A 22,300-nucleotide genomic window follows, 5' to 3' on the forward strand; every position below is an offset into this window, starting at 1 on the left:
GGTGGTGATGATTTTTGGATAATGGCTAATAATAATGACAGTTGATTAGTGTAGCAACAGTATGAACGAGAATGATGATAGAGAAAAATGATAGGCGGCAGTGATGTTGGTTTTTAATGGTGGGTGATGATTGTAGCGTGAATAGATGGATTTGGTGAATTTTTATTTTTGTTAAAAATTTTGAGTTAAGTATTTTAATGATAAATTTATTGCAATTTTTTTTTAATTTTTGAGACTATTAAGATGTTGTATTTTGTAGCATAAACAAAATACAAACAGACTTAATGACTCTGATATAAATAAGAGAATTATGTTTAAAATTTTATTAAATAAAGTTATAACTGATATTAAAGTTAAAAATATTAATTAAAAAGAACTTTTCAATCTTAATGTTATTAAACTAAATGTGTTTGCGTTATAAGTTTATATTATGTTAAAAATATTATATAAGCTACATGATTTTAAAACCTGTTATATAACATCCCAAGAGTAACATAGGTTTAAACTTATTAAAAAGGAAAATGTAAAAACTAATGGACAAAATATTATCCAAATTTCAACTTGAAAAGTATTCTATTTTCCTTACATTTACAACAAATATTATCCAAATGCCTACTTTCATTATTTATTAATATATGTGTTACTCATGACATTGTTCTGCGGTACAAAGATACTACTAAGATTCAGGGGAAAAGATTAAATATTAGAATATTTACCAAGGAACAACATAATATAAAACTTTTTTTCTAAATTAAAAGATGCACGTTTGCATTCCTTCCGTTTAATTATGTACTAAAAATCTCGGATCCGTATAATTTTGATAATTATTTTTAAAAAAATGGTCCCTTATAACCTTTTTTTAAAATAAATAATTGAAATGAACGATAAAATGCATGAGAGTGAAGCATATCAAACGAGTCATTCTATATGAAAAAGTGAGTGGAAAAAAATAGAAAAAAAAAACATAATATATCGCTAGTAAATTTTATGAAGACTTAAATTACGCTTCTGTTTCAATAGCAACATTCAAATATATAATCATATTAAATACTTTTGCCTTCAATTTGGGAAAAGCTAATGATTGTGTTTTCAAGCGTCCATTACGTGAATATGTTAATTATTTATAATGTTTATATTATTAATCTTAATAAGTTGTAAAACCTCAAACACCTTCTAATTGAAATTGATGTATAAAATTTAAAAAGATGCTATAATTAATATTATTAATACAAATTAACAAATAATATCATAATACATCAATAATAGCGTATGATTGCGCTTAATGACTTGGCAAATATTTGAGATATTTCATTAGTTACCATGTATTGCCTATTGAAGAGAAGTTTAAATTGTATTAACTAATAACATTACTTTTTTTATATATATATAAAAGGCATTTATTATTTAATCGACAATTTTTCTTAATTTAAGGTATCCTTCAAAGTTTCTTTTTAAATTGGACTAAAAGTTCAAGATCGCATTTTACAACTTATAAAGGTTATCGATATGCTATTTTAGCAAATCACCCATTATAATTTTTTGTTAGTAGCTGCAATTTACTAGTCCAGATAATTTGAATTCACGCTAACTACGTCCACTAAAGACATAATTTATTTTATCAAAAAGTTTTTTTGTTCTTTTATTCTGAAATTTGAAAACTGACTATGATTATAAATTTTTATTCGTAGCGAAAATTTACTAATTTAAATAATTTGAATTCACGCTAACTAGGCCCACCTAAAGACATAATTTATTTTATCAAAAAGTTCGTTATTCTCTTATTCTAAAATTCGAAAGCTTTGATTAAGGACGACGACCCATCAATTACTAGCTATAATATGTCTTTGTCTTACCCATACTACTTCAGGAACTCAGTGGTTATCACTATAAAATACTAATTGAAGTCTTATAACACTCCATACAAATAGATAATAGAGTTAGTAAAACAAGTCAAATGTTCATTGGGGTTCTCAAAACAAAACAACACACACATACAAAGCCCTCTTACAAAGCAAAATCCAAGACCCTCCTACTTATCTAAAAAATCACAAACAAAAAAAAAAGTTATTCCAAATGGCTTTAGAAGCACTTTCTACCAATGAACTCCTCAACTTCATTATCTACGATACAATCTCTACCACCACCACCACCACCAATAGCAACAACAATCTTGATGAAAATGCCTTATTTTTTGACAATCATGAAGAAAATAATGCCTTTCTATTAAAGCCTCAAGATTTTTGTACTACTACTCCCTTAGAGCAACAATATTCCATCGCCGCCTCAGTGCCGCGACCAGAGTCTTCTAGAGAGAAGAATAATTTGTCGGTCGCGGCACAATCAGGAGGCGGCGGTGGAGGGAGAAAGAAAAGGAGAAGAAGACCTAAAATTTGTAAGAATAAAGAGGAAGCTGAAAATCAAAGAATGACTCACATTGCTGTTGAGAGAAATAGGAGGAAACAAATGAATGAACATCTTTCTGTTTTACGTTCTCTCATGCCTGAATCTTATGTTCAAAGGGTATGTATGTACACTAATTAATTTAATTACTCTTTTTTGTTAGTTTTAATTTACGTAAAAAAATTCAACATTTATATACTATATACTATAAGGTACTAATTCTTTTTTTTTTCTCTATAATTTATGCATGATGGTAAGTGCTTTTAGTAACGGCGAAGTTAGAAATTTAACATATTAGTAAGTTAAAACTTTTGAATTTTCATCATTAATATGAAAGTTTAGATAGTTAATCGATTAAGCCTATGTATACAGTTTTGAATTCTGCAAATTAGTAGGATAAAGTTTTTTTTTATTTTTGCCCTATTATTCATTTATTCTCGAATTATGAGCCCTAGTGCATACGAACAACTTTCAGACTTGGTCCCTCTACTAAAATTTACATAAATAAGTTCATAAAAAAAATTTGTTTTTTCTATATTTTTTCTTTGTGGGGTTTGATGTTTTTTTTTCTTTTAAGTGTTATATGTAGCTTTTATTTCCATTTAGGTACAAACAGGAAAAAGTATTGTCAAGGATTCGAGGAAAAAGAGGTTGAAAATAATTGAATAACAGAAAATAACGCTTTGCATTCAATTTTTCTAAATGACCCTACGTACATTTGTCAATTAATAACTTGAAAATCAATCATTTTGTGAATTTATTGTATGTAGTAGTAGTAGTACTGTGTAAGTTGGCATTTGATAAAGAATATTCATTGTAAGAATGTCTTATAGAACATTAAATAAGTTTTTCTTCTTGATAAAGACAATTGAGAACTGAGACGTAATTATCATTATTATTATTATTATTATGTTGTCGTTCATTCAGGGTGACCAAGCTTCAATCGTTGGTGGTGCAATTGAATTCGTAAAGGAATTAGAACACATTCTACAATCTCTTGAAGCACAAAAATTCGTATTATTACAACAACAACAAGAAGGCGGTACTAGTAATGATAATGATGATTGTGACGGTGGAAAGAGAGAAGTTTCGAAGGCGGATTATGTTGGGACCCCATTTGCTCAATTTTTCTCGTATCCACAATATACATGTTGTGAATTACCAAATAAATATACATCAAAGAGCAAGGCAGCTATAGCTGATATTGAAGTAACTTTAATTGAAACACATGCAAATGTTAGAATATTATCAAGAAGAAGATTTCGTCAGCTATCAAAATTGGTCGCTGCGTTTCAGTCATTGTACATTTCTGTCCTTCACCTCAATGTCACCACTTTAGATCCATTGGTTCTTTATTCAATAAGTGTTAAGGTACGATTTTCATTTCATTTTTTTTTTCTGAAAATTATTATTTTTATAATTAATTTTTTTTATTCGAAAGAAAATGACTAGAGATTGCAAGAATCTATATAGCACAGGTACTTTTCATTACATGAAAATATGAGCTACAAAAAAAAAAAAAGTTGTTGAGGGTATTTTGGGAATTTAAAAAGGTCTACTACTTTTTACTAATTTCAGAAGGCAATGATGGGTCAGAAAGGGTGTTTCTTTACAATTCTTGTATGGCGTTTCTTAGTAAAGTCATACTTGTCTTTTTGTACTTATGATTACGAATTATTTCAAAAAAAAATGATTTTTTTAATTTTTTTTTTAGTGGTTATGTCAAATTGTTCAATTGATACATTTTCTTATGTTGTTGTACCAAACAAATAAAATAAGTTTGATATGAATGGTGATAAAATTCGAATACTTAATCTTTCCTTTTTTCTGATATCATGTTAGATTATGTTATAACTAAGGAAAATAAAATTCAAAACATAGAATTTTTTGCTTTTTCTAATATCACGTTAGAATTGTGTACTAATAGATAGAAGATAAAACTCTGAATATGGTCATATTTTTTTCTTAAATTCTGAACATAAGAGATTTGCTTCTTTTTATGTCAATGTTAGATTGTGTTCGACAATGAATAACAATAAAACTCAGATATAAGATCTTTGAAATTAAATTAGAAATTCAAACATATTATTTTTTCTTTTTTCTAATATCATGTTAGAATTATGTGATATCGTATGACAATAAAAGTTAAACACATAATGTTTGCTTTCTCTGATATCATGTTAAATCGTGTTTGACGAAGTCTTTTATTATTTTTTTGTCCAAAAAAAATGGCAGGTGGAAGAAGGTTGCCAACTAAATTCAGCAGATGACATAGCAGGTGCAGTCCACCACATGCTAAGAATAATTGAGGAGGAAGCAGCTACACTTTAATTTCTTGCTAAGCCTAGGGAACACATCCCCCCCTGTTATCTTTATTTATCATGTTTTTTTTTTTTAATTCTTCTTAGTTTAAATCCAGTAGACAAAACAAAAAAAAAAGAAAAAAAAAGGACTTTGTTCAATGTTCATATTAATTAGTACCAGTAGAGTTCTTTCTTGTCGTCCTTGTACGTACGTACAACATGAGCTGTGATATTTTTTGTTTATAAATGTGTGACATTTGAGTACAATTAATTATTACAGTTTTTAGTACTACTCTTTTCTATAGTTACTCACATATAATTGTCGGGTTTTTTATAACACTAAATAGTGTAATACAGTACGTTTGATATATAACATATTAAATTATACTAATAATAATCATAATGATATCTTTTGTATGACAATATTTAGGTATATAAGTTAAATTCATAAATAATATGAAAAAATTAGACAGGATGACTATGTAATGAGAAATAGTTGAATATTTTTCAAGGCGAAAATCATAATTGAGGAAAAATACCTTAAGTTAAAATATGGATCAACGATCCACCATAACAAATTGAAGTTTTGACAAGTGAACTTCTAACATAATGTGCTAGAGCTCAAAAAAAAATTATCGAGTTATAAATGTAATTTAAATTTAAAGATATTTCTTTCATGATGTTTGAATTTATGAAGGACTTTTCATGGAATTTAAAAAAAGATTGTGTATGTATGACATATATTGTTAAATAGGAACATGCAATAAAATAATTAGTATGAAAATATTTTTTTTTTTGAACTCCATGATTGAAGGATTTATCCCAACTAGAGTTTGAACCGTGCATATAATAGTACTTATAAACATTTCAAGTTACACTGAAATTTTTAAATGTTTTTTGATTTAATCAGAGTTATATATGATCATCTAATTGATATTTTTCATATTGAAAAGTGATTAAACTGTAATTAATTTAGTACTAATGTTTTTTTTTTTAATAGAGGGAACCAAATTAATAAATATCCATTGTTTTTTAATAATGACTTTTGTCGTTGATGATTAAGACATATCCACCTTATTACTTCATGCATGGTCTATGGATTCCCTTCAATTTAGGGCAAGTCTAAATTTGTCATTTAACGAAGGTACATTTTTATTCTATTCTTCAGAAATTCGACCCTCTCTCAATTTACACCATTCAATCTTAATCTAAACTTTGCTCCACATGTAAATATTTGTCAACTATATTATATGCTCTCTCTTATTTATTTATTTTTGGAGATCATTTTTGTTTATGAGCAAATTATTGTGTAATAAAGTACTACATGATGTTTAGATTCATCTTCGGTGGAGTGGAGTCAGAATATTAAATTTATGAATACAAATTTTTGTTAGTTTAAGGACAAATATAAAAGTTTTATTAAATTATCGAGTTTAATTGAATGTAACTCCTTTTCTATGTCGCTCTACGACCTACGTTACTTACAAGATTCGTATAAAAAAATTGTATAAAATGACATTTCAAACCATGTATTAAACTCAAGCACATGTAGACGAGAGGGGATTTTGCTCAAATTGGTAAACACAAACTTCATATTGAATTGAATATGAATTCGAGTCATCAAATAAGAAAAAAGTATGAAGTTTTATGGAGAAGTAAAAAAACACATTTAGCTAGCACACTACAAAGGAAATGAGTTCATGCATATATATATATAAAATTTCACTTTTAACTGACGACTAGAGATGAATTTCAAATTTTAAATTTATTGTTTCTATATGATAAATTAAAACTTTGTTTAACTTATTAGGTTTGAATTGCGTTTTTTCGTAATAAGTAATTTTTTTAACATAATTATCAAGTTTGGGAGAAAGTTGCTAAGTTCAACCTAACCATAAATATATCTACATTTTAAGTTACCAAATTGTCTAAAAGTTCTTTTACATTGTTACTACAATGAAGTTAAATTTGTTGAAGGACAATTAATAAAATTTCAAGGTTAAAAATTGTAAAAAAAAAAGGATGTATATATGTGGTCCATCTCTATAGCTACAATTAACCAGGACAAAATTCATTTAAACGTTCTGGACTTTTATCCCTGTGCTTATATCTATAATTGTGCAAAAGCAAAACATGTTAGGTTGAAAAATATAGCAGTATTTGCATATGAGGTTGCTGTAATTACCATCAATTCTAGGGAAAAAATTGAACATTTCAAGAAAATTGATGTAATGTAGGGATATTTACGTAAATAACTAGTCGGGTTCAATATTGACTTTTCTTAATCGATATACATTAATTATACGCTGACTATATTAAGGTTATGCGATTGAATGTACAATTATTCGGGTTTTAATATTTGTGATTTTTACTAATAGTAGTTTCTTTTAGCAAATTAAATAAAAATGTGCAGAATTTTTGTGGTTCAATTCAAAGCAAAATTACCATAGTAAGTTTTTTTTTAATTTTTTTTGATTGTGGGGGTCACTCTGCAACTCTCATTAAAACACATGGCTTCTAGTGCTACAATTTGATAGAGACTTTTTAAAACGTTACAAAAAAACAATAATACACCCTTCTAATAAACGTATATTATTTTTTATTTAATTGTACACAATTCAAGAACATTGTAATCATCTAATTTCCCAAAAATCCAAGAATTGGTTTTCAGATTCTGTATAATTTGTACAAAAAAAAAAGTTTTTATCATCATCAGTTTGAGAAATGGCTAAAATACATGTGGCTACACATGCAAGTGCATGGACTCGATCTTTAGCAAAATATTTAAGAATATAATGTATTTTTCTTCTTTCTTTTCCGTATAGAAACAAATTCAGTCCTTTTGTTTTCACACAATTCAAGATAATATATATGAAATAATCTTAGGTATATATATGTCCAAAATTGTAACTTTTTTTGTTACCAACTAAAATGTTCACATTTTTTATTTTATCAATACTTCTTGTGTGGTTAATATCATTATTCTGTTCATGTAATAAGTCCAATTACTTTTTTCTTTTGGTGGATATATGTATACCTAAGCAAACAAATAATTATCTTAACTAAAGAGACGTTTATGGTCTTCCTTCGTTTCCTCCTTACCCTTACTATGAATTCGAATAACGATTAATGTATGTGAATTTAAGTTATATATACTGAGTATGTTATAAAAGAAAATAATAAAATTATAAATGTATGATTATATAAGATTTGTTAATACAAGCAATAATTTTAACTGAAACCAACAAATTCACATCTTAATTGATTGTAATAATAGAAATTGCATTATACATAATTAATGACGTGTTATAGACTCATATATAGCTTATAATATATTTTTTATACAAGAAAAAACACTAAGTATATAAAAGTGTATAAATAGTGCATACAAGGATGTATATAAACACCGTTGCAAAAATAAATTACCCAATCTATCTCAATTTCTATACGAAGGTGATTCACACCTTTGAAAATAATGTACTCCCTCTGTCTCAATCTATATGATAAATTTTAAAATCTACAATCTAAAATAAGTTATACATATTATTTATATAACTATATATTATTTCTTTAATGATAATATAGAAGAATATTACATCAAAACAATTAAAAAGGTAAGTTGATATTTTGCTTTTCATGTCCATTTAAACAATTTTGACATGATTGAACTTTACAATTGTACATTTATATATTCTTGATAGAGTGTGAGAGGTCATTGGGAAAGAAAATAATTTAGTTGTGTAATAATTCTACTTTAGTATTTAAAAAGAAATTACGTTGCTTTTTAAAGTATCTTAATTTGGTGATTTAACAGGATATGTCTCTACTTAAATTGTCTAATTGTTGAAGGACGGTCCTTAATATATTTTCCCTTTTACGTAATACAATCCAAAACGATAATCTAATGAAAATGATTTAAGCAGGTTATTGTGATTAAAGTGTTTTGTACTGCCATTAGCTTAAATTATTAATAGTGAATGCACATGCTTGGTTTCTGCTTAATTTCTTTAATATTTTTCTAATGATTTTTTGGACCAAATAATGTGGTATCCCTATAGGTCTATCTTATTCTAGACTTGTAATTTAGCACACAATTACACTACTATCCTTATTACTTAGTATTATAAAACTATATATGTTGTTTCTTTTTTTTTATTAGAGTTGAGAAGTCCTCAATAACGTATTTTCTATCGATGAAGATATTTAGCGGTTATTTTTATAAATATTTTATTCAATAAGGATCGAATACGATAAGATCCTTGTGTCGTAATCGAAGACTAAAGCCAAGATCTCACACGATCTGGGAAAATTTATATAAAAAAGTAAGAGCATAATTGATAAGAAATAAGTGGAATTATTTTTATTTATTTTTAATAGGGAACAAAAACAACTCAATATCTGAAAAGGCTTGAACGAAAAGCTTAGGTTAAAATGAATGTATTATAAATGTTTCTTCATTAAACGCAACGACAATCAACATTATAGCACATATATGTTGCTACAAATCTGAAAAATGATTGTCTTTGGTCTATTTTTAATTTGATAAATGAGCAAAAAGTACTATTTTATATTGATTTTCAAATGCTGTAACTCTATAAAATTGAAAGATTTGTGGGAGCATATGTATTATTAATGAAATAATTATGGGCAAGTACAATTGACACATCAGTGCTAATAAAATTGACAAATTATCCAAATACACATCAGATTTTACTTTAATCTCTAAATTTTATATCTAAGTTTTACATCCCTCCACTATGTATCCGGATCATATCTCCTTTATGATACATATACATTCCTCGGATACCTCCCTCCCTCTTTGATACATCTATCGCCTTTGTATCCAGAAGTCCAATGATGTATCGGAAATCTATAAATATTAAGGGACTTTCATAATTTAAAAAAAGTAGAGAAATATGTAACTAACTCTTAACACTATGAGATTTATGTAAAATATACAAAATTGATCCACATTTTAAAATGATATACCAAAACAAAACTAGCCCATAGTGAATTTCTGCCCCTGCTGATCCATTGGGTTATTGCCTATAATAGGTTACAATTTTTAGTTTAGAGGAGTTCAACATTTAAACGTGAAGTAATTTGAAGTACTTGAGTTAAGCTTCAGATTTGAACTTTTTTTTTTGTTAATTATTTGAACTTGATGTTTTCCAATTGACTTTAAACATCAAATTAAGAGTTCAAAACTTTAAATTTAAAGTGATACAGAATAAATTGAGATTTTGACTAAACTAAGCCATTATATAAAGCAATTCACCAAAATAGTATGTTTTTCTAAAATTTTACAAAACTAGTATAAACATATTTCACAGTAACGTTTTAGGGTATATTTTATTTTTTAAAAGCTGACGGTGTTAGATTGATATACGTTACTCACAATAACGTTTTACTCCTAAAACATTACTCACAGTAACGTTTTAGGAGTAAGGAGTTACTGAAAACAAATACAAAATAAAATAAAGATGAATTAACTTAAAGAGAGAATTTATAATTTTTGTTGTTCTTTCATCAAGTGACAAGTCCAATCCAACAGTTAAATCTTATCATAGTGAAATGATACATTATATTTTAACTTGTTTGAGCACAAAATGATATCAAAGAAAATAAATATTGGTAGTGTAGAAGATGAGCTGACAACACACAAAAACCTCAACTACTTAAAGCAAAAACCTTTCAAACTTTTTTTTTCCTTTATATGAACTCTTTATCTGATGGCACAAAATGCACAAATCCTCCTAATTTTGGGAGCAGCCTCGGCCTGATCATCCAATTCGATTTGACAGACAGGCATGATTCTGTAGTCAAAACAAATTTCACAATGGGATGATCGTGTTTTGTCCTCTTCCGCGTTTAGGGAATATGAATCTCCCACTGGAAAAAGATCTCTTTATCCCCATAGGAGTTGGCACACAATAAGGTAATGTGTTTTCTTCTTCTTCTTCTTCCCTTACTTCTTGTCTTGATGTTCCAACTTCTCTATCGTGAAACGGGCAATTTCCCAGTTCACAATCTTCATCATGATCAATCTTTAGTATATCAGCTATAGATAAAACACCTCGCGACACTTGATCCATTGATACTGATCTTCTTATTAGTAGATTCATGTTTTGTGTTATTAGTCTCTTGGAAGGAACTCTACTTTCTACAACTTCTTGTTCATCATCTTCCTCTCTGACCCCCATTTCTATATCGTTTTCAGGTTGGTTTTCAGAGGTTCTTTCGTTTATCAAAGGAGGTTCGATAACAGGAGGTGGTGCAGCAGTTACAAACACTATATTAGAGCGACATAGAGGGCAATTGGAGTGAGATTTCAGCCATGTATCAATGCATGTAACATGGAAAGCATGACTACATTTTGGTAAAAGTCTAAGGTTTTCATCATCTAGAAATTCACTCAGACAAACAGAACAATCTGTTCCCTCAGCTAATCCACTTCCTTTCTTGTACTTAAACACCATAATTGACTTGATCAGAGATTCATCTAAACCTGTTGTGTTCACATTCCATGCCTCATGAATTGAAGGATCATTCTCTTCTAGTTCTGAATCATTCAGATGATTCTCCCTACTTAAACCAATCCTGTGTCCACAGCACTTTGACATTATGACATAGTAGCTAACTAGAAGGAAAGCACTGGTAAGGATTCCGATGATCCCGATAACTAGAGGAGAGAAATTTGGACCAGAATCATTATCATCAGCCGGGAAGTCGAATGGAGGTGGAGGTGGGAAGATTATATAACACCATTGTGGGCAGTATAAACTGCAGGATTCTTGGGAACAATCCCTTGTGCTCATATGTGGTGGTGCCCAAGTTCTTGAACTGTTTACAGACACCATTTATCGAACTCAAGAAAAACAGACGAGAAAAAGAAACTTAACATCACACTTTCAAATACAGTAATCTTGACACACTAGATAAAACAAAATTGAAGTGAGGACTGTTCCTAAAATATTGATATTAGATAGAAGGAAGTGAAGAGCAACAGATGAATGAAACAGAGAGAAAATATGATGATTGCCTCGAAAGAGTGAAGGTGAAAGAGGGGAGGCAGAGATAAAGTAGTTAAATGGAAAGCAGAGAGAATAATAAACCAAGAAGGGAGAATGCTTTGTGATAGGTATTTTACCTTTAGTTTTCTTTTCTTTTTCTCCCTTCTTCTTCTTTAACTTGCTTTATTATTGATAGTGGTCTGTTGACTAATCATGTTGATGGGGAACTCATCAAAGTAAGCAATGCTTTAATTATGGTTTAAGCCACTTTAAACTAACTCTAAACAGTACTATATAGTACTTATATATATTGCATGAAATTCTGTGATTTTTATATTAAGATAACTCACTAAGTTGACCTTCCAAGTATCTTCATCCTTAAGTAGATCCTTTCCAATCACTTCCATCAAGAAAGTAAACAAATCTTGTCATTCTAACCACTAAATTCGATCAATAAATCTTTATGTACGATTTGTTTAGTTAGAAATTATTTCATCAACTTATTGAATACTCAAAGTAAGCACCATTAGATTAGAGCACACTTGTAAAATCAACCAAAAGTATTCTTCATTATCTTTGTGACTTTGACATTGGAAGTGGGAATCTTGGCTATATAGCCACTTGAGAGAAGAAGTATATATTCTCTTTTTGGTTCTTGATAATCTTTTGTCCAACAAACACTACTTTATTAAAGTTTGATGTTGTTTCTTTGGCCTTTCCTGTGTCTGGTTCTAAATACTGATCTAAATTCTGGCAGTAGATAGGGAAAATGTAATGGCGTAAATGAAGTGAGGTAAACTAAAGGAGCGAAGAGAATGTAATTGAACTGAAATTTTTACTAGTCATGAGGTATCTTTCCTGGATAATGTGGGTGAAAGAATTCAGGCATGGTCAGTTATGTAGCATTCCTATATTGTAATACCGAGAAATACCTTCTCTTCGCACTCATTTCTTTTTAAAAAAAATAAACTCTACATAGGTTGTTGATTCAGTACTTGCTTTTATTTTTTCCGCTGAACGTCCAAATAGCTTACTCAGCAGGAGGTCAATAATCGATATTCCATTGGTTTCTCATTTCCCTTTTTACTTTCCAAGTACGATTAAAGTTTTGCAGCAGAAGAAGAGAATACTAGTCTAACAAACTCAACCAATGCCTTTGAAGAATCTCTTTGATTCCCTAAGCAAAGACAGATTTCCACAGAAATTCGTGCTTCAGAAAATGTAATGACTAATGTAATTTCCTAAATATCAAGGACATCCAAGATAGAAACAAGATGATACATTGAACACTTAATATTCCTGTTCTCGTATCTTGTCTATATACACCAAAGGAAAGATATTTTGGAATGATCATCAATAGAACAGTAAACCTTGTGATATTTTGCTTTCTCCCTAAAGCTTTGTCAAAATATATATTAACTGGAAAAGTATTTCCCTAGAGGTCTTTTTCACAGGGAAGGGAGTGTGGGATTGGGGTGGGTAGGCATGGGACACACAACTAAACGAGGTTAACACTTTTCGACAGAGTAGTGTACAAATCTTCAATTTCAAGAAGTCATCAGTGAGACAAAGACATTAAACTCATTTCAGATGCTGCTACATATCTCCCTTATATAATTGTAATAAACACAATCGTAAGATAACAGAATGAAGGATGATAGGTTAGAGTTTTGCCAAGACCAGCCAAAACAACTCTCTTGAATCCATCACTTATTACCTTTCCAGGTCAATCATTGATCACAGAAAACCTCCAACATAACCTGAACACAGTTTATCCTAAGAGTTGAATTTTAACTCATTTTCCTGGTTCGATAGTGAACATGTCATTTGTAACATGAATCATATAAACTTTGGTGAAGATCCTCTTAATAAACAGAAAAGAATGCAGAAAATATAAGTGAAAATCATATAAAGGGTGTATTTTGTATGTGAAAATCATATAATGTAATGCAAAACTTGACTAATAATACCCATCTTTACATTTTTCTCATGAAGATTGACATTATAAAACAAAAACATCAGTGACACTTTAGGAACCAATAAACAGGGAAACAAGATAAATGGTCACCAAAGTATGACCAAACAAACACGTCAAATAAATATATTTGGAGTCTACAAAAAATATGGTTATCATGTAACAGTCAGCAACTATTTGCACAAGTAGAAGAGAAGTCTGGTTTAAACAGGACCTTGATGATCCATAGAAGTATAATCACCGGAGTCATCTATGGCTCTTCAGGATTTTCCTGAGTCGGTGCTTCTTCCTTGTTTTCAGATCCATCAGCATCCCTTTCACTGAATTTCAAGCGAATTGGCCGGCCCATCAGTTCCTGCATTTTTAAATTAAGATGTAAAACATACATCACAGTCTTGACATTTACAGTACAAGGATTTCAAAAATGGTAATAAATATATATTTTTCCATAAGTCTCTCTTCATATACACCGGCATCACTTCCCACAAATATGATTTTTTCTTATGATCAATGATCATACTTGTGTTCCAGTATTTACACATCTAATGGAAGGGAATTTTTGAAGGAGCATCAGATAAAATCACTGGAAAATCCAGATTTATAGTCATTGGCAATTCTAAAATTTTCAAGACTACCGGTTAAGGCATCTGAGACATAACCATGTTTGTGCATGATCCAAACAAAACTCAAGACCTATATAGACATTCGCAGTGCAACACAATTTGGTGACATGTTTATAAAGAAACTACACTACTTGAAATCACTTAGAGAACCAATAGTAGACTATCCATCCCATGCACCTCAAAGATACTCTGCGCTCACTTTATATCTTGAATCCGAATGATAAAACCCAAGGCATTTTCTTGTCAAAATTTCTTGCAAGTGTTAGACTATATCTTATCAAAATTTACACTGTGACCAATGCTGCGTACAATATGGTTCTGAAACCAAGTCCCAGTTTCAACGAAGTCTCTGAAAAATTTCGATTAACATACAAACAATAAAAATGAGATTGTGTAGCTTATTTTAAATTTTTGACAAGTTGAAAAGATAATCCTCAAAAACATGAAGCAGAATAGTACAATGGCAAACGCTAAATAAGATAAAATGATCATACTGGGAAAAAAAGAAGGCAAACTAAGGGAAAGAAGTTTGTTTAGGTATACCTTTCCATCTAAAGCAGATAGTGCAGCCTCTGCTTGTTCTTTTGTGTCAAAGGTTACGAAACCATACCCAGCAGCTCTTCCTGAAGCATTGTCAAAAACAACCCTAGCTGAAATTGGATTGTTGTTTGCTGAGAAGAATTCTCTTAGTTGGGTAGACCTCACTTTCCATGCAAGATTAGAAACATAAAGTTTATGTCGTGCTTCCCCTTGGGGAGGAGTTGAAGGAGGAGGAGCTCCTGGAGGTTTCTTAAATCGCTTCGCAAATTCTACCCTGATGATTCTTCCTGATACTTCCTGTACCACCAAAACATGGACAAAGAAGGGTGAAGACACAAACAGGAAAAGAGTAAACCAAAAACAATAACGCAAAGAAACAAACATATTAAAGGAAAGCCAGAGGTTGCATTATGAAAAGAGTAATCCCTTAAGACAAACAAAAGGAAAATCTAAGCACTAATTTCATGCTTACGTACTTAGATTAAGAAGCAAGATTTCATCCAGCTCATTGGCAACAATGATGCATGTAATCTTTAACATAAAAAATATTTCAATCCTCAAGAGACAGAAGTAACCCATTCATTGTTCTATGAATTAGCTTCTGATCTTCAAATCAAATGATCCATGTCATGTTATGACCCAAAAAAAGTTGATCTTTGCATTTGCATTCCTGTAAGTGTGATAACAAGTATTTTCTTCTTCTTCTTCTTCTTTTGTTTATCATAATGAATCTGATAGCAAGCGTATTTTCTTTTCTTTTTTTTCAGGATGAACGTAATAGCAAATGTTCTCTACTACTTAAATGAAAAGCAGTATACATCCAACCAAGCAAGAATAGAACTACACAAAGCTGCACATAAAAAAAAATCAGATTGCGCAGATCTTTATAATTACTTAAAAGACCAATGAAGTACTTTAACTTAAGCGACATCAGACAGGTACATAATCCATCAACCCCTGCATTATTGAGCATGCTTTGTTCAGTATTTATCAATGTTTACCAGAAACCATCTCTTAATATTTTAACACAAGGAGCCTCATGTTTCTATATTGTCCTTACTAGACATCTTTGCTTTTCTCTTCTTAATTCTTGAAAATTTTGAACAATATCTTCCACTACAAAGACAACCATTCTCACATGAATTTTACTGTTACATTGACCTCAGAGAAATACACAAAATTATGCTAACTACAACCAAACATCAATTATTTTTTTCTAGCATAATATCAAATACCTAATCATGTTTTATTACCAAAAAAAACTTACATAAGAATCCAATTTGTCAATTGCAGCTTGAGCTTCTTCCCCAGAAGACATTGTCACAAAGGCAAATCCTCTACTCTTTCCATCTTTGGTCTTTATAATCTACTAATTCAACACCCAAAAGGTAAAAAGTTAACACCTTTTTTTCAACAACAGCCAGATAAACATACACAAACTCCAAAAAAAAAAAAGAATACCTCAACATCATCAACAATTCCACATTCAGCAAAGATGTTCTTGATATCAGCAACAGTCAAAGACCATGGTAAGTTTAGAACAAAAAGCTTTCTTCTTTGATTATTTTTCTGGGGTTTCTCTGTTTTCTCTTCTTGTACTGTTACAGGTTCAGTGACTTCAACTGCTGAGCAGTGAAGTTGGGTGCATTGTTTTCTTGAAGGAAGAGGAAGAGGATATAGAATGGATTTCAGAGAAAGATTAAGAGAATGATTGTAATTTTGGAGTTTAATTGAATTGGGAAACAATGGGAATTTGAGATAAGAGGAGGAAGAAGGAGGAGATGAGAAAATTGAGGATGCTGCTAATTCAATTGCAGCCATTGTTTGTGTTACACAAAGCTTGAAGCTAAGGGAAGGTCACAAAAGATATTGCAAGGGTATAATAGTCATTTCATCCCTTTCTCTTCAAACCAAATACTCAAATTACTTATTTTTGGGATATTTTAGATTGGAAGCATTATTGGCCACACTATAATAATTGAGATACCAAAGTCATAATACATGTCATCAAATTTGATTTTAGTTGATATTTTCGTGTTACCATTTTGGATATGAATGCACCAAGTATTTAGTAACTTAAATTTATATAAAGTTAATAAGTAAATATATTTATTTTATATGACATTTTATATAATAATTTATGATTTTAGTGATATTTTATGTGTATATATTAAATTATGTTTACTTGTTCAAATTTATATAAATTAAAGTGAATGATTAAGCATATTCATGCAAAAGTCTAAGTTAAAAAGTTAAAAGGCATGTATGTTAATTATGCCGATAACAAACTTATTAAGTTTGGTATTTAGGCTAATTCAATGAATGAGGTGTGCCTTTATATATATTTTTATAAATAAATTAATTATATATCTGTATATCTTGATAATAATTGTAAATTCTTTTTTTTTAAAGAAAATACTGGATTTAGATTTTTTTTTTTAAAAAAATTACCTTATGATTATTGTGAAATTAGGGTTTCTCTTCTTTCCCGATGGGTCACAATTTATCCTTATAGAAAATATATGTATATTATTTGTATATGTAGATATATCAAAATGTATCAATATCACGACTTCTTCATCTCAAGTCTCAACTACCTCAAGTAATTGTTGTTGTATTGGGAAAAAAATCATCGTTGTTGTTGTTGTTGTTGCTTTTTCTTTTTTCATAAGACGAAATGAGAATATAGAGACCTCTATGCTCAATCGAATAAGAAAGCTCTTTGATAAATTGATTTATTAAATTTTTAAGAATGAATAATTTTGAAAAAGAAGAAGGATTGAAAACATGAGGAGAATCATGTGGGAATTTTGCTTTTAAAAAAGTGTTGGAATGAGCTATTATAACTTTTGGAATCAACACGAATAGACGATTTTCAACATAATTTGTAAATAATTCAATAAGACATTTATTGATAAAGTCATAATCGATCTTTCATGATTTGCATGTTATAATTTAATATATTTTTTTCATCTCTTAGGTTTGTAACTTTAGAATAATGATTCAACATGATTTTATTTGTAAATTGTAAATAATCTAATACTTAGGTTAAATTATAGCAATTAGCATGCACATTTCGAAAATAAATGAAAAAAAGGAAACCAAAAGGCTCATTATTAAAGGATCTCAGTGTATATGCAAAACTTGGAATATATAGAAATTTGAGACACCATAACCCTATGCACTACACAGCTCTATGACAAGATGTGGGACATAGAGTTTTGATTCTACTCTATGTAGCAACGAATTTCTTCTTTCCCTTCACTTTTGTTTTCTTTACAACCTGTTCCCCTTTTGAAAAAGTTGCACTAACCTCATTACACATTTCAAATCTCAATATAAGATATTTACGGTAAAGTCTGATTAATATCTAATTTCATATATTATAACGTCTATTTTTACGGGATAACACTTTCAACAGAGTTCTTTTTTCATATCTGAGGTTCGAACGTGAAATTTCTAGTTAATATCAAAGAATTCACCGGTCATGCACCACAACCTATGTTGGTATCCGATCCCCTTTATAATATATTTTTCCTTTAGTAGTTTCATGGATCTAAAGTAAGGAACAAAAAGTGACTAATCACCCTAGATATCAACAACTCTTTTTCTCACAATCTCCATTCTCCATCTCTCTCAATCTTTCGAATTCCTTAGAGAAAAAAAATAATAATCAAGAATGGCACTAAGTAATAATGTGATAGGGTGTATTAACTTTGTAGCCATGTTACTTTCAATTCCAGTGATTGGTGCTGGAATTTGGCTAGCAATGGAACCTGACAATTCTTGTGTCAAAATTCTACAATGGCCAGTAATTATATTAGGAGTTCTTATCTTAGTTGTAGCACTTGCTGGTTTTATTGGTGGATTTTGGAGAATTCCAGCATTATTAATTTTCTACCTTATTGCTATGCTTATTTTAATAATATTGCTAGCATGTTTGGTTGTATTTATTTATATGGTTACTATTAGAGGTTCTGGTCATATGGAACCAAGTAGAACATATTTGGAATATCATCTTGAAGATTATTCTGGTTGGCTTAGAAGAAGAGTTCAAAGTTCATTCAAATGGGATAGAATTAGAACTTGTCTTAGCTCTACATCAATGTGTGCTCAATTGAATCAAAGTTATAAGATGGCTCAAGATTTTTTTAATGCACCTTTAAGTCCTTTGCAGGTATGTTTTTATTTTGAATTTTAGTATTTATGTTTTGAATTTACTTGCATGATTTCATGGTTTTATGATTTTTTTTAAACTCATAGAGAAATGTAGCACATGAGAAATTTTTTTTAAAGCTATTTGGTTATACATTGTAGTCAATTTTTACTTCAACTTTGGAGTTGAGATCTTCAAGTTTTGGAAGCTCTTTTTAAGTTATTAGGTAAATATTTCGTCACAAAACTTGAAGTGGATGTCTAAATATAATTTCAATTTTAAATATCTTTTTTCAACTTAACTTCGATTTATTTTATTTTTAATATATGAAAAATTAATGATGTTCAAATGCTTGCTTAGAAACTTATTATTTCTTCAAGAATATATCTTATGAAGGTTTTATTTGTTTATTTGCTATTATTGTTTCTCCGTAAGGATGATCTTGTTGCAAATAAAATATGTAGAAATTTTGTAATGCTAATAAAATTATTATATATATATATATATATATATTATTTTTTTTGTGTGTTAAGAATGATTTAATAGAGCAACATGAAAAGTGAGGATTTATAAAGTAGATTAGAATTTGTTTCGTTTCTATTAGAAAAACAATTGTTTTTTTAAAGGAAAACTTTATGTTTTACTCAGAGAAAAACCTCTTTTAAAACTTGTGATTATACCTAGAGTGATTCCCACGTTAAAACAAGTATATCTAAAGCATAGACAAAGAAATAACATTAAGCAAACAGGCTTTAATTAAAAGACACAAGAATCTTATTCCTTTTCCATGTGATAATATGCCTAGGATTAGGATTAACTTCTTTTTAGTTATTAATTACCCCTTTCTTTTCGAAATAAGTATTGCTTTGAAAATTTCAATTATATTCTAGAGTATATATTAATGAACCATATGTTGTGGCTAATTATATCATGTATTTTTTTAATAAGCGTGAAATGAGCTAAAGCGACACTTATTTTTACAGTCAGGGTGTTGTAAGCCACCAACACAATGTGGTTACACATTTGTGAACCCAACATATTGGATTAGTCCAATAAATAATGCAGCAGACATGGATTGTTTAAATTGGAACAATGACCAAACACAACTTTGTTATTCTTGTGATTCTTGCAAAGCTGGATTATTGGCTAATTTGAAGAAAGAATGGAGAAGGGCTGATATTATTTTGCTTATAACTCTTGTTGGATTAATTTGGGTTTATTTGATTGGGTGTTGTGCTTTTAGAAATGCCAAAACTGAAGAAATATTCCGCAAGTACAAACAAGGATATGCTGATAATTAACATGTAATTTATTTAAGCCGAATTCAAAGTTTAGAATCGGTGTGATTATATTATATGTATGCTACTTGAATGTTGTTTTTTCTCCTGTTAGTATACATATTTTGAATTGAAAATAGTGAGTTTAGTTGAACTCGCACTAAATTCCTCTGCCCTAGATAATTTGTTTATTGATTTTGTTAATTTGATCTAACTTTTAAAAACATCATTCCATTCACTTTCAAATCTTTGGATTCCTTAAGATTGTTCATGTTGAAAAAATTGACCCCCCCACCACCTCCAAACCAACAACAACAATGCTATTGATTAATTTGTTCCTCTCTTAATTAAAGGTCTCAAATTTTAATTTTAAATGTGAAAAATTTATTAGAAAAAAGTGTTTTTTATTAACAAGATTTTACGATTTACGAATTACAAATAGTCAGGCTTCAATATGGATATGAGTGTGAAACAAATAGGGCATTGGGATTGATGTCTTGACTATTTGGTGTGGAAAATTTGACCTTAGTGGTAGCACGAATTACGAAGAAGAACAGTTTAACATCATTTACGGGACGCGCCGAAAGTTAATTCTTTTTTTACTATTTGCCTTCAAAAATACAATAAAAAAGAAGACATAGTAAGAAGTAATTTATCTTTTGTGGGTCATTTCTTTTTAACTTCAATAATTATAGGATGTTGCTCCACATCTTATTTTAAAAAGATTTAAGTTATGGTAAGTCTTCTCAGTGCACTACAAATGGCCGCAAATTTTGCAACATTATGAGCCATGTGATTTCTTTACTATACATAGCTAGGAAAATGGCGAGGGGATTACGAGGAAAGAATTAATAATTTTGACAAAATGTATGTGTTCGCTGATAATCACTGGAACAGATCCCTCGATAGTATATAAGTGTAGAAGTAAAATGAGTAAATTTTTACGTGAAAATCTCATTTCTCAAGAAAGAAGAGAATCACGACATGTCTCACAGAATTTTCAACCCAACTCCATTTCACTCGAAATAGAGCTTACTATTAGCAAAAACTCACAATAGTTGTATTGTCCACTAAACCACTAAGGGATCGCTTGATAGAATCTATTTACAAAAATAATGTTTGCATTAGCTTTGTCTATCGATAGCATCTTGTTTGATAACTTTTTTCATGCTATGCGTTAGTTATATACTCTATTGCGTATTCGTAGTGTATTACTAATATCATATATTTCTAGGTATTAGTGACATAATGTGTGCATTAGCTAGCATTTTAAAGACACAAATAACCCCCCAAAAGCATTTTTATATCATAATAATGGAAGATATTTTTGTAAATAACTATTTTCATATATACAATACATTCTATTTTTAATACATCAAACCAAACAATGCATAAGAAATAATCTATGCACAACTAATACAAGCAATACTATGCAGGTGTTGTAAATATATTCTATTTTATATTATTTTTATACACTCCACCAAACGACCCCTAACTCTAGCTGCTTTAGACTTCAAGAATCCGACATAGCTAACTCTAGCCAAGAATCGAAAATCTCAACAAGAACTTCAACAATCTGATTCTTTTATAATATATCTTACATGATTAACCACTAAAATAAAACCCTATCAACAAAAAATTTATTTTCACTTTTTATTTGCAAAAACTTGATACATGTCAATTGAGAAGCAAAAAATTGCAAATGACCTCCATTTAAAGCAACTTCTTGACATTCTTAGTTTATTTGTTGATAACTCAATAGTGGGTTAAATTGGGCTAATAATGTAATCTACGACTCGACTTTTTGTATCAGTTAATTTGACTAACCCTCTAAGTCAAATGTCAATTTACATAAATAGCCACTTATGGTATTGTATTAGAAGTTGGCCACTTTATGGTACTGTATTAAGAAGTTGGCCACTTTTATGGTATTGTATTTAGAAGTTAGCCACTTTTACGGTGTTGTATTTAGAAGTTGGCTAATTTGAAATCCAGATTCCAAAACAGTAATTT

General features: G+C 29.5%; 4 protein-coding genes across 4 annotated transcripts; 2 read left to right on the plus strand and 2 right to left on the minus strand.

Moving 5' to 3' along the window:
* Positions 1 to 2,073: 2,073 nt before the first annotated feature.
* Positions 2,074 to 4,731, plus strand: LOC101055515 (Hop-interacting protein THI018). Its single transcript, NM_001279002.1, has 3 exons — positions 2,074 to 2,520; positions 3,328 to 3,771; positions 4,636 to 4,731. The coding sequence occupies exons 1-3, from the start codon at positions 2,074 to 2,076 to the stop codon at positions 4,729 to 4,731; spliced, it is 987 nt and encodes a 328-aa protein (NP_001265931.1).
* A 5,513-nt stretch (positions 4,732 to 10,244) lies between these two features.
* LOC101260465 (RING-H2 finger protein ATL52) lies at positions 10,245 to 11,563 on the minus strand. Its single transcript, XM_004246135.5, has one exon. It carries the CDS (start codon positions 11,561 to 11,563, stop codon positions 10,538 to 10,540), a length of 1,026 nt encoding a protein of 341 aa, XP_004246183.1. The 3' UTR covers positions 10,245 to 10,537.
* A 2,073-nt stretch (positions 11,564 to 13,636) lies between these two features.
* LOC101245785 (28 kDa ribonucleoprotein, chloroplastic) lies at positions 13,637 to 16,970 on the minus strand. Its single transcript, XM_004245854.5, has 4 exons — positions 16,316 to 16,970; positions 16,122 to 16,220; positions 14,858 to 15,151; positions 13,637 to 14,046 (listed from the first exon to the last, which is right to left on the minus strand). The coding sequence occupies exons 1-4, from the start codon at positions 16,673 to 16,675 to the stop codon at positions 13,942 to 13,944; spliced, it is 858 nt and encodes a 285-aa protein (XP_004245902.1). The 5' UTR covers positions 16,676 to 16,970; the 3' UTR covers positions 13,637 to 13,941.
* Positions 16,971 to 18,000: 1,030 nt separating this feature from the next.
* On the plus strand, positions 18,001 to 20,452 carry LOC101245482 (protein TORNADO 2). The gene is made up of 2 exons (XM_004245853.5): positions 18,001 to 19,031; positions 19,994 to 20,452. Exons 1-2 carry the CDS (start codon positions 18,534 to 18,536, stop codon positions 20,309 to 20,311), a joined length of 816 nt encoding a protein of 271 aa, XP_004245901.1. The 5' UTR covers positions 18,001 to 18,533; the 3' UTR covers positions 20,312 to 20,452.
* The last annotated feature ends 1,848 nt before the right edge of the window (positions 20,453 to 22,300 follow it).

This window comes from Solanum lycopersicum, chromosome 8, assembly GCF_036512215.1.
Source record: "Solanum lycopersicum chromosome 8, SLM_r2.1".
Classification (NCBI taxonomy): Eukaryota; Viridiplantae; Streptophyta; class Magnoliopsida; order Solanales; family Solanaceae; genus Solanum; species Solanum lycopersicum.

Bases quoted from the DNA above. Each gene is read 5' to 3' on its own strand.
- LOC101055515 (NM_001279002.1), top strand. From the start codon at position 2,074: ATGGCTTTAGAAGCACTTTCTACCAATGAACTCCTCAACTTCATTATC. The intron at 2,521-3,327 runs GTATGTATGTAC...TCGTTCATTCAG, and splicing joins CTGAATCTTATGTTCAAAGG to GGTGACCAAGCTTCAATCGT. The intron at 3,772-4,635 runs GTACGATTTTCA...AAAAAATGGCAG, and splicing joins TTTATTCAATAAGTGTTAAG to GTGGAAGAAGGTTGCCAACT.
- LOC101245482 (XM_004245853.5), top strand. From the start codon at position 18,534: ATGGCACTAAGTAATAATGTGATAGGGTGTATTAACTTTGTAGCCATG. The intron at 19,032-19,993 runs GTATGTTTTTAT...TTATTTTTACAG, and splicing joins CACCTTTAAGTCCTTTGCAG to TCAGGGTGTTGTAAGCCACC.
- LOC101245785 (XM_004245854.5), bottom strand. From the start codon at position 16,675: ATGGCTGCAATTGAATTAGCAGCATCCTCAATTTTCTCATCTCCTCCT. The intron at 16,221-16,315 runs GTATTCTTTTTT...TTGAATTAGTAG, and splicing joins GAATTGTTGATGATGTTGAG to ATTATAAAGACCAAAGATGG. The intron at 14,047-14,857 runs GTATACCTAAAC...TTAAAAATGCAG, and splicing joins TATCTGCTTTAGATGGAAAG to GAACTGATGGGCCGGCCAAT.
- LOC101260465 (XM_004246135.5), bottom strand. From the start codon at position 11,563: ATGGTGTCTGTAAACAGTTCAAGAACTTGGGCACCACCACATATGAGC.